Below are 12,740 nucleotides of genomic sequence, written 5' to 3' on the forward strand. Positions count from 1 at the left end.
AACTAGGCTGCTTCGCAAGTTTTCTGAAAGAAAAAGGATGCGGCCGCTGTAAAGTCCTTGTCGTGTTAATTAATTCACGAGTCACGACTCAGGAATTAACTAAGACTTTTTGCCTTCCACCTGTTGAATTGTAGTCCATTTATGATTAATGCAATTAATAAAAATCTGATTAATTTCAATAAGTTGGACTTGTGGACGTGATCGATTCATGCAAGTGAGGAACATCTCTCTCTCTCTCTATATATGATATACATAGATATATATTGTTTCTTCTATCTCGAAGGAAATATGATTCAGAAAACTCATGATCTGCTCTTTGTTCCTGACGATCGACAAGATATATGGGATCGATAGAAGACCCTGAATTACGCACTGTTGACTGCATCCCAGAAGATGGCGTAAACAGTACTAGATCTTACTCTGGAAATCATCGCATCCGAATAAGTTTGCTAAAATAGGAGACGAAGAAGGTCCTTGCAATGTTAACAGGTTTTTCTTCACAGATTTCTAATAAAAGCATTGGGTAACATTTAGAAGAAAAAAGAAAAAACATTAGAAAATTTATAATCGAATAGAAATGGCATATTCCGAAGTCATATTGCTTACCTCTGCGCATATTCAATGCACTACTATGTAGATCTGAAAAAACGGATAAGCAATAGAAAAATCAATGGAAGCTTTTGCCTATCTTTTTGTGTGCTCTTTATTACTCTCCCTCTTAAGAAGCTCCATTACGCTAGACACCATTACCCCAATTCAACCAATTAAAGACGGCGACACTTTAGTTTCAGCTGATCGAAGTTTTCGATTGGGATTCTTCAGCCCAGGTAGTTCAAAGAGTCGATATGTGGGAATATGGTACTTAGTATCTTCTGAAATTGTTGTATGGGTAGCCAACAGAGACACTCCGCTTAACGATCACTCAGGAGTCTTAAGGATCACTTATGAGGGAGTTCTTGTCCTTCTCAACAGCACAAATAGTACTGTTTGGTCGTCTAAAACATCAAGGACTCCAGAAATTCCAGTTGCACAGCTCTTGGATACTGGAAATCTAGTTGTGAAAGATGGAAACTTTGATGACCAAGGTAATTTTTTGTGGCAAAGTTTTGATTATCCCTGTGACACGCTCCTACCGGAAATGAAGCTTGGAAAGAACTTGGCAACTGGTCTAGACAGGTTTCTATCATCTTGGAAGAGCATAGAAGATCCTGCTCAAGGTGTGTTTTCGGTAAGGATAGATCCCCGTGGGCTTCCGCAGTTAGTTGCTATGGAGGGAGCTGCAATCAAGTTTCGAGCGGGGCCATGGAATGGCCTTGCATTTTCGGGGAATCCTGGGTTAAGACCGAATCCGATATTTAATTATACGTTTGTGTTAAATGAGAATGAGGTCTATTATGAGAACAGACTACTAAACAGTTCGGTTTTTTCAAGATTTGTACTGAATCCGTCAGGCATAGCCGAACGCTTCACATGGATAGATCGGACACACAGTTGGCAGCGGTTCCTTACATCCCAGTTGGATCAGTGTGAAAATTATGCCTTCTGTGGTGCCTATGCTACCTGCAATCCCAATAACTCCCCAGTATGTGCATGTTTTGAGGGATTCGAACCCAAATCTGAAAGAAACTGGAATTCAAATGATTGGTCCGATGGCTGTGTTCGGAGGACGCCATTGGACTGCAATGATGGAGATGGCTTCTTGAAGTGCACGGAGTTGAAATTGCCCGACACATCTTCCTCCTGGTTTGATAAGACTACTAGCCTCAAGGAATGTGAGGGATTGTGTTTAAAAAACTGCTCTTGCACAGCATATTCAAATCTAGATGTTAGGGAGAGGGAAGTGGCTGCTTGCTTTGGTTCGGTAACCTGATGGATATTAGAGTATTCTCCGAGGGTGGACAAGAGCTATATTTAAAGCTGGCCAATTCAGAACTAGGTACATTTTACTTTTCTTCTTTCTTTTTCATGGATTTGCTTCCTTTCTCTAAATAAAGGACAAAATCGACCACTATATGGCTTCGTCTTCCATTGATACTTCTCAAACATGCTAGCTTAACTCCATATGTATCTTTTATAATACATTTTTCTTTAAAATATAAAGAAAGAAAAATATACTATGTCTCTCAAATTGACCGCTTCACAAAAAAAAAAAAAAAAAATTATTATTATTATTTTTACTTAGTGATTAAGAATTTGATTTTAAGTATATTGATGTATTTTTTTTATTTTTTAAAAATATTAAAATATATTAAAAAAATGTGAATAGAAAAATGAAAAAAAAAAAAGTTACAAAACAAGTATCGGTCAAAATGAACTGACTATTCTGGATGGCATAGTAGCCCGACTCTATAAAAAAATGCTCTCAAAAGTACCCTCTATTGAATTTTTTATTTTAAAGATACTTTTACATTATGCTACAGGAAATCTCTAGATGTAGAAGACATTGTTCATCATTGTAAATATTTTTAATTAATTTATCTTCCCTCCATGTTGAGTTTCCCATTTCTTGACTCGCCGTAGTCACATTCAGACCCTTGCGCACAAGAGATGCTTGTTAAAATGTCAGACAGACCAACAGACCATGCATGGAATGATTTTGGTCGTTGATGGTTTAGTTTATAAATTTGGATTAATTTAAAATATGACATAATTAGATGACACTGTATATGAGGAGATATTACAAATATCAAAAGATATGAGAATATCATTGATAGTTAGAGAAAATATTTGAAATGAATAAAAAAGATTAAAAAGTATAATATTTAAATGATATGAAGAAAAAATAGATAAGTTAACGTATGATATATTGTAAAAGTTGATATGTAAAATAGAAGAAGTAAATTTTAGTGACACATTTTAATGAAAATGATGAGGAATCTATTGAGGCTGCTATAAATTAGATGCTGCTTGTGACTTCTTTTTTCTCCATATGTTTTTGGGGTGAAGAGAAGGGAAGGTACTTAGGTAGGGGTTTTCGGGAGAAGAACCCAACATTTTTAGAAACAAATTTTGGATGTTGGCCGAGGAAGTCTGACCCAACTACATGCTATACACTAGATAGTGAAAATTAAGATACTTTCCCCTTCCCTTCAATTCGACTTCGCAAAGCGATAATACTCTGGAAGCCGGGAACAACAGCAGTTGGGTTCCAATTTAATTGCTATGTGATAAATTAAATAATCAAAATTGGCAAATACCCCTTAATTTGGAAACAAAAATCAATAGTGGCAAATATATTATATTGAATCTACTTCTTATCTTTCAGATCGATTAGAGAAAAACAAGCAACCCAGCAAGATAAAACAAGCATCAATCATAGGCTCTGCAATATTAGTCACTGGAATTCTAATACTTGGAGTGATCACATATATACGGAAGAAGAGACTACGTTCCAAAGGTAAATCTCTTAGATGTAGACTCTGACTCTGAATCTGATCATCATTTCTGATGCATCAGATTAGGTGGTTGCTGGCAAGCTTCCATTCAATTATACTCTTCAAGTTTTTAGTGCCCAATTCAGTTCCTAATATTTCAGGAATGAAGAAAAGAATCGACAAGAAAGATTGCGACAATGAAGGCTTGAACGAAGACATGGAGTTGACGATATTTGATTTGACAGTCATAGCTAATGCCACCGATAACTTTTCAAGCAACAACAAGCTGGGAGAAGGTGGCTTTGGACCTGTCTATAAGGTAAAGAAGAACATCCTAGCTATGTACGCTTATCTTTTCCGGCAACATTTCCTAACCTATGGATTGTCAGGGTACACTGCTAGATGGGCAAGTGATAGCAGTAAAGAGGCTTTCAAAGAATTCAGGACAAGGACCAAAAGAGTTCAAAAATGAAGTTCAATTTATTGCCAGACTTCAGCACCGCAATCTCGTGAAGCTTCTCGGGTGTTGCATTCAAGAAGATGAGAAAATGTTGATCTACGAATACATGCCTAACAAAAGCTTGGACTTCTTTATTTTCGGTTTGAGCTTTGACCCTTCTAAATCAGGACATTCATCTTCAGCTAGCGTTATCATTTTTCGTTACTGAAGTAGTTTGTAGAGAATTCAGCAAGAATGGTACTAACAAGAATGTGAAATTTGACAGATCAGACGAAGATTAAATTACTAGACTGGCATACGCGCATAAACATCATTGGGGGGATTGCAAGAGGACTTCTCTATCTTCATGAAGACTCTAGGCTGAGAGTTATCCATAGAGATCTCAAAGCTAGCAATATCTTACTAGATAACAACATGAATCCAAAAATTTCGGACTTTGGCCTGGCTAGATCATTTGGGGGAGATGAAGTGAAGTCCATGACCAATAGGATTGTTGGAACATAGTAAGTACATTTGAACTTCTTTTGTTGGTTACATCGAACAGCTTACGAACTTTCTTTTCTTTGCAATGATATCTTACAGTGGTTATATGTCTCCCGAGTACGCGGTGCATGGGCAGTACTCAGTAAAATCAGATGTATTTAGCTTTGGAGTTTTAGTGCTAGAGATCGTAAGTGGGAAGAAGAACAGGGGATTCTGTGATCCAGACCACAACCTTAATCTTCTTGGACATGTAAGCAAGAAAAAAGGCACCCTATTGATATATTTTCGTTTTTTTAGTTGAAACCCATCTTATTACTCATCGGAAAATCTAGAGGCAGTCCGACTCAAGAAAGATGTGGGTGTTTATTTGTTTCAGGCATGGAGACTTTTGGTTGAAGACAGGCCAATGGAACTGGTCGATGGATCAGTAGGTGACTCTATCACTCAATCTGAAGCGTTAAGATGCATTCAGGTGGGTTTGTTATGTGTGCAACATAATCCAGAAGATAGACCAAACATGTCATCTGTGGTTCTCATGTTAAGTGGTGAGAGTTTACTGCATAAGCCAAGGCAGCCAGGTTTTTATATAGATTCACAGAAGTCAGATTATTCATCTAGTGAGCGTGCAACTTATTCAGCAAATGGAATCAGCACTACATTGTTTGAAGCACGGTGAGTATCACCAGTTGGAGTAGAAGGGGATCGAGAGGGTTCTTCTGAGATTTATGTAGTAATGAATTCAACGTATATATTTAACCAAGGAAAAAAGTTTTTCTAGCTACAGCTATGACTTAAATAATTAGATTTGTATATTCTTATGAGTTTAAATTTTTGAGATAAATGATAGTTTAAAATATTAATGGAGCTGGAGTTTGAATTTTTAACTCTCCACTTTATATTTATTAAATGAGTAATATTGTTAGATATAAATTCTAAATAAACAAATTTAATATGAGTGTTTTGTAAAAAAATTAGACCGCATTAATAAAAATAGTAGTTCTACATAGCAGCTATTATAATGTGTGCACACATTGCACACACTACGTGACTGCTTCTGAGTTTTTTTTTCCTCTCTCTCTCTCCTTCGGCCCGATTCTCCCCATGCCTGATTCACCTTCAGCCCAGCCCGGCACCGTCGTGTGCCGTCCAGCCTCACCGCCACCACCGGCGACTCCCCCTCACGCCGACGACCAAACCAGCCATCACCGATTTTCCCCACGTGCAGCTCTCTCTCTCCCCTGCGGTAACCCAATCGAAATGGATTTCACCAATTTTTTTCCACTTGCGCCGCTGTACGCGGTCATCCAGGCCACCGCACCTACACCACCTCACACCAGCGACCACCTCTCGCAGATCTAGCCACCACGAACCTCGTTCTCCCTCTCCATCGCACACACGCAAACTATCCATAAAATGAGTTTCACACGAGCTCGGGGCCACCGAAGGCCCTATTGCCGCCGCGCGTTGGTTCTAGCCCTACCGAGCAGCTCTCCTAACCACCGTGACTCCTTCCTGAGCACCTCCGAGCTAGCTAAGCCCTCTACCTCTCTCTCTGTCTCGCCCTCTACGTCTCTCTCGCTCTCCACCTCTCATCCATCAGTTCTCTCTCTCTCAGTCTGATTTGAATGATGTGTGAGAGATGTATAGATTAGATGATGCCACATCATGTGTGTAATGGATGCAGCTAATAACTTCTCTCAAGATTATTTTTAATAAAAAAAAATTTTTTTACACTTTTTTTAAAAAAGTGAAATCCATTTTTTAAAGACTTCGAGCGATTATTAAATTTTCGTCTTTGCATCGTTAAAGTGAGCTGGTTGCTTTTACTGCACGCATTTTGTTTAATTATCTAGTCTATCAATCATTACGCTGCGCATAAAGCTGCATGTTCTTTTCCCACTAATTCTTTAATCAAGTTCTCTTAATGCATGCTATAAACTCACGTCTAATTTTGCTTTGAGAAACGCAATTAAAGGATAGAACTAATGATGGAGGTAACCTTTTAAGATTCTTAAAAATTCATGTAAAAAAAAAACAGAAAAGGAGATGGAAAAGATAGAATGAGGGAGACAGATCAACCCTTGGTCTCTCTCCAGGCAATTTTTCCGCCAACTAAAAATCAAAGATCCCATCTTCCCAGCTCAAAGTCGAGTTTGGGCTCCTCCCACTCTACTCCTACCTATATTGTTTTTCAGTTTTTTATTGTATTTTCCGGTCCTTTTTATTCGATTCTTATTATGTTTTCCATCTATATCAAGGAGAAGCACCGACTTACTTTTTCGACCCTCCACGACTGCCACGCACTCTACTGAAGAACTCCTCTGTAGTCGATTTTTCAGACAATCGAAAAAGAATGTCAAAAGGAGCAGTGTGTGCTTCACCCCCGCGGCTCAACCCGGGCTTGAGATTCACACACCACCGCATCCGGGTGTACCTATTGCCGCCACGCAAGGAATATTCGGGACCAGGGACCTCAAATCCTTTAGTTCCGACCAACATCCACTTTCATAGAGTGGTGTGTGGCCTTCATGGGTCTCCATAGTCCTTGGCGTTCGTCATCTGGCGATTCGACTCATTTTCTATTTGCTATCTTTCTATATTTTCGGTTCTCCTAACCAAGGATCGTAGGAAAGAGATAGTGAAAGTCTCCTTCAGCCAGTCTGATCCAGTGAAATGCAACACAATTCACTTCACTGCAACTCTCAGTCATAGTATTAAAATCCGTTTATCGAATTACATCAAAACCGCTTCAAGTAGCTTTCCCTTTTGAGAAATGGGTGGGAGTTAAGTTATTGGCTTCAGATCTCTCTTTTTATTTTTATTTTCTGTGTTGTATTTGCTGGTTTGGGATGAATGTTGGGGCCTCCCATCTTGTTGACTATTGTATCCCGTAACTGTTAAATATATATATATATATATATATATATATATATAATATGCTTACTTAGGGAATAAAAAAAAAGAATGAGGTAGAGAGATTTTGCTAGTACATCTTTGATATTGTCTATTATTTTTTAATACATAGCATATGTTTATATTTATAAATGAATGAGATTAGAGAAAGAAGGAAAATTCAATAAATCAATGATATTAATTGAAATTGATTCATTTACGCAATAAATTAAATACGACAGAGAATAAGTCATATTACCACATATACTAATAAGTATGATAATATTCTAACATCCGCCTCAAACTTAGGATGCTAATGAAGACGTTATATTGAGTTTGTAAATAAGATCACGTTCTCAGCCAGTGGATGAGACTTAGGGATTTGACTGACGACCTGACAAAAGGTATCTCGGTGGCACGTGGCACAAGTGAATGGCAGGTAGAAACAAACCGATGTACGAGATTGATGACGAAAAGGAGGACATTGATCCGTTAAGTGCATATGAAATCTTTGAAGGATGTGTGGTGAACGGAAAAGAATACCAAATAACATGATAAATATGAGACTTATCACAAATAGTGATTTGCTAAATGCGTAGGAAGTTTTTGGAGAATGTGTGGTGAAAGAAAAAAATGTCAAATGTTACATTAAATATGAGGCTTATCATGAATGAGAAAGAAAAAATATTACGAGAGAGATTAAGAAGTTGGTGGCTCTACTACCAAAATGTCGAAAACAACTCGTGCAGTTGATTAGTGTTTTGATATAAGAAAATTTATATTGAAAAATGGATGTAATTGAGAAAAGTTTGTGAGACGTAAAGCCAATGGAAGAACTTTAAGAGAAATATTCCATAAAATCGAACCTGACGTTCGCCAAGGGTGATGCAGGGGGACCCAAGTAAGATGATGCTGAACTGTTAGATTGTACATTGATGGCATTGAACTACCTCGAGACGGCAGTTCAGCACAAGTACAATAGAAAACAATGTCTTTTCCTTGATTTGTGGAAGTTTTGAGCACGTATTAGTATTTTAACCATAACTTTGGCTACATGTATTGGATTTGCACATATGACCTCAATTCAGAAAGTTGTTTTCGGCGCACACACTGTGATCACCGAGATATGTTTGGTGAGCATTGTTTTCAAGTCCAAAATCAGTTTTTTTTTCCTTTTCCAAACTCTAATTTTAGATATTTTTGCCTTTTATAGTAATATTTCATTTTTCAGTTAGGAATTGATTTTTAGCTTGATTTTAACCAGATTTTTGTCAATTGCTTCTTTATTTACATATTTATTTTTGGTATGTTTATTAAGATTTTTCTATTTTTGGTAAAATCATTATATTTTTCGGTTTAAAACTATTTCTGGGGTTGGTTGAACATTTTGAAGTTTTGATCATTTTCAATTGAAAACAGAGTTATTTTCTCTGTATTTTGGATGAATCTATTGTCTTCTTTGTTTCGATTATCTGTTGAAACTAGCCACCAAAATTAATCTAAATTATGTTCGGCGTCAAAGGGCTTTGATACCATGTATAAACTAAAATAAAATAGAAAAGGAGATGGAGAAGAGAGAAATAGGGAGAGAGACTTTGAAAGCTACATCTTTGCTACTCTCAATTATTTTTTAATATATATATAACATATGTCCTGAATGAGATTAGATAAAAAAATAGAAATACAATAAATCAATGATACTGATTGATTTACCTAATAAACTAAATATGATAGAGAATAAACCATATTACCACACCTACTAGAATATTATGAATATATTCTATCATTAACAATTCCAAAATGTTATTCTAGCAAACAATAGAACCAATGTTAGATGTTTTTTCTAGAGTAATCAATATTAGAAGAACAGTATTACAAATAGTTATAAATTGTGTAAATATCGCGTATTCCATTTAAAAAAAGAATATTATGAATATATTCTATTATTAACAATTCCAAAATGTTATTCTAGCAAACAATAGAACCAATGTTAGATGTTTTTTCTAGAGTAATCAATATTAGAAGAACAGTATTACAAATAGTTATAAATTGTGTAAATATCGCGTATTCCATTTAAAAAAATAAAAAATAAAATCTATAGTTAAAAACAGTAATTTTTCTTTCAGTTCCTCTTTGGAACGGTAACTGACAGATCAGGATATCGGCACCCAATAGAAAACTGACAGATCAGGAGTTCTTATAGAAAATTGTTGCAGCTCATCGCAGGATAGCAAAAGTAAAGCTCCTGCTGCACCGTGCATCTATTTTCCTCTTCTGAAGAGAAACCAATTTCTTTCGACGGACCAAACTTTGTGCCCACCCCACCGTCGCACGTCGTACAACCGTCACACCGGCGGAGGAGCTCCAGACCAGATCAGCACACGCCCTTCAAACCATCGCAATTTACATCGACGTCTCATCTGCAATTTACGTCACTCATTTTTTTCCATACCCAAACCTGCATGTCTCATTTGTTTCCATACCCAACTCATGAGTGATTTGTTTTCAAGGGTTTCCATACCAAAACTTGCATCTCTAGTTTGATCTTTTTTTTCTTCATTCTTGATCATGTTTGTGGTCACGAAGTGGTAAAAAAATAAAGTGTAGCTCTTGTTTATTGTGTTAGGTTGTGGCTGGCTTTGATGTTTTACCACATTTTCCATGCGAAGAAGTTGTAAGATCAGGCATACTCGTACAAGTAAATGCCCAGCTTGTGCAATGGCCTCTGAAATTTTAGAACGGGCATGGAAAAACTGATATGTTCTTGATTTCCTATAGAAGTAAAGATTAAAAAAACAAAGAGTTCTTCAATCAATCGTTGCTTTGAGAAAAATTTACATGGAAGCATTCCCACTGGCTAATTTACACTCATTTTGAAGCTTTGAGAAAAAAAATCCCGTGGTTGAATAATCACTCTCCGTTCTTGAAAAATTTACATTTGAAAGCACATACTAGCTCAAAGAGTAGAGACAGATAGAGAGAGTGAGACAGAGAGAGGGGAACGCGAAAATGGCCTTATTTTAGAGAGAGAGAGAGAGAGAGAGAATTGGGGAAGCAGAGACTCGGGTGGGGGAGCAGGAAATTATTTTCCTCTATGCCGCATAGCACAATAGTTTGGATGTGAGGTCTACGTGGTACCTTATAATTGGAGGCTATTGTTTGGGAGAAAACGAAAATGCTTGTGTGAAGATTTTCTCTTTTTCTTTTTACGGTAAATTTCATATTTATTTACTTTTATAGATAATGTTGCACCGTATCTAACATTGCTGATATTGACGTGGATCTCATACGAAAAAAATGTCATCGTTACGTTCACCTTACACAAAACTAAAATTAAAAAAAAAAAAAAAAAAAAGAACAAAAGCTGCCTATCATTTTGGAAAAGGAAAATAATCTGACGGAGACAGATCAGAACAGGCAGAGTTAGACCATCCAGTCAAGTCATTCTCAAAATCTAAAGTCTAAAATTTGGTTAAAGTTGAGGTTTTACTTAAAGTGATTGAAGATATTAATATATATATATATATATAAATTGTATAATAATATAATATTCTATATTTTAATAATAATTTTTGTTAATAAGTTTATTTTTATATTTTATAAATACATTCTATATATTAATTAATAATTTAATTTTTATTTAAAATTATTGTTTTTCAACTATTTTTTATATCATCCTAATTATCCTACATAATATAACCTAGTTTATAAAAAATATTTTTTAAAAAATCCGGACATAATACAACCTTGTTTACTAATGAAAGTTTTAAAAATAATTTAATAAAATATTACTGATTATTTGTGAATAAAATATAAGTTTGTTGGATGAATAGTGACTCTTCAAGTTTGAAAATTTCTTTAATTTAATGTTACTATAGTTCAAAATCTAAAGTAAAAGATTTTAGTTAGTCCAAATACAGTTCATTTATACAAAACTTAACTATACTTTAAATTTCACTAATATTTGACTAGTCAAATTTTATAGCGCATGCATGCATATGTAATCTGTGAAATAACTTGTCAGTCAGAATCGTATAAAAGTCGACGGGGACGATGTGAAATAACTTCGCATCGTTCCCAGCTTTGGATGGCGATCGAGTGTGCAGTTGCTTTCAACTCTCATGCTCAAATTGGACGTACTCAACGAGAAGACCTGTTCAAATTGAGAGCCCCAGCGGAAGAGTAGCATTTTCCATAATGAAATATATTTATAAATTATTATTATTATGAATAATATTTTTCTGTTCAAATGATGGATCATTGCATGCATGACTTTCTGAACAAGGCAACATGACTGATTAACATTATGAGGGGTGGGGGGGAAGAGCTAGACCGAGTGATTGCGTACAAATTCGTGAAGCCAAAGCTTGTTTTTCATTTTTCTGTCATTATTAATAGTGGGCCTCCTCGATCATTACGAAGGATAATATTCATAGGTAAACCTTACTGAACTCCCATCACGCTGTGAAAAAGGCCTACCTAATTAAACGGCCCCATGAAGATTATTATTGCAATATTATTCTCTTGGATAATCCAAACTACTTTTTGCTTTGCCAATAAAAAATCGTGCTCTTCTGAGAGTTCTAAGCTGCCTCCCTAAACAACAATTAATATTGGTGTTAGGAAAAAAAAAAAATGTCTTTCTGTAGAAGATCAGTTGTAATTCAACGAGACAAGACAAAAAGAGTTGCTGAAAATTAAAAAAATGATGTCATTAGCTGAGATTAACAAGGACTACACGCCATGTACGTCAAAGATACTCTGAAACCTTGATTAACATGAACAAAAACAAAAGCATTTCTCGTGTTCCTATACATACATATGGTGGTATTGGACCCAACGCTGCAAACCTTTAATTCTTACGTCGAAATGAGGTTACGAGGCCGTAAGATTTGGGCGAGCGTGACCGACAAACAAGAAAAAGAAAAGAAGAAGAAGGAGATCAAAGATGACTTCCTGCTAATTTCATTTTGAAGCTTTTTTTTTTTTTAACGTCAAAATGAGATCAGAAATGCTACATACAATTTTAAAATGAGTAAGTATTGTGCCTTTTTTTTTTAAAAAAAAAAAAGATAAATTGGAATGGACATGAACACCTTAGCCGCTTTTACTGACCAGAAAAAAAAAAAAAAAAATAATAGAGGACTTGGCTTCCTGCTCGAAATATATTTTATGTTATGTTAGTGAACGATTCCAGCTCACTACTGTTCTTCATTTCCCCCAAAAGACACTGCATGAGGCGGCCTCCTCCTTATTTAAATATATTTATAATAAAATAGTGCTGAATAATTAGGTGAAATTTAATTTGTGCAATACAGACTGGCTATAAGATAACAGGGAGTATATCTTTTTTATTAAAAAATAATAATTGACTTTTTTTGGGAAGAGAGGATAAATAATGAGAATTGTGGCATATATTAAGAAATTATATAAAAATAAATTTACAAATTGAAGTGTCTTTACGTGATAGGTTAGATTTACTTTATATTAAAAATTATTTTACAATCTGACGTAATGCATATGTCAGTTTA

General features: G+C 35.6%; 1 protein-coding gene across 1 annotated transcript; it reads left to right on the plus strand.

Moving 5' to 3' along the window:
- Nucleotides 1–214: 214 nt before the first annotated feature.
- Nucleotides 215–5,178, plus strand: LOC121237441 (G-type lectin S-receptor-like serine/threonine-protein kinase At4g27290). The gene is given in 8 exon segments (XM_041134175.1): nt 215–1,832; nt 1,835–1,936; nt 3,266–3,397; nt 3,536–3,693; nt 3,764–3,974; nt 4,100–4,337; nt 4,417–4,567; nt 4,694–5,178. Coding segments are annotated over 8 exon segments (2,454 nt in total). The 5' UTR covers nt 215–670; the 3' UTR covers nt 4,994–5,178.
- The last annotated feature ends 7,562 nt before the right edge of the window (nt 5,179–12,740 follow it).

The sequence above is a fragment of the Juglans microcarpa x Juglans regia genome, chromosome 6S (genome assembly GCF_004785595.1).
Source record: "Juglans microcarpa x Juglans regia isolate MS1-56 chromosome 6S, Jm3101_v1.0, whole genome shotgun sequence".
Lineage (NCBI taxonomy): Eukaryota > Viridiplantae > Streptophyta > Magnoliopsida > Fagales > Juglandaceae > Juglans > Juglans microcarpa x Juglans regia.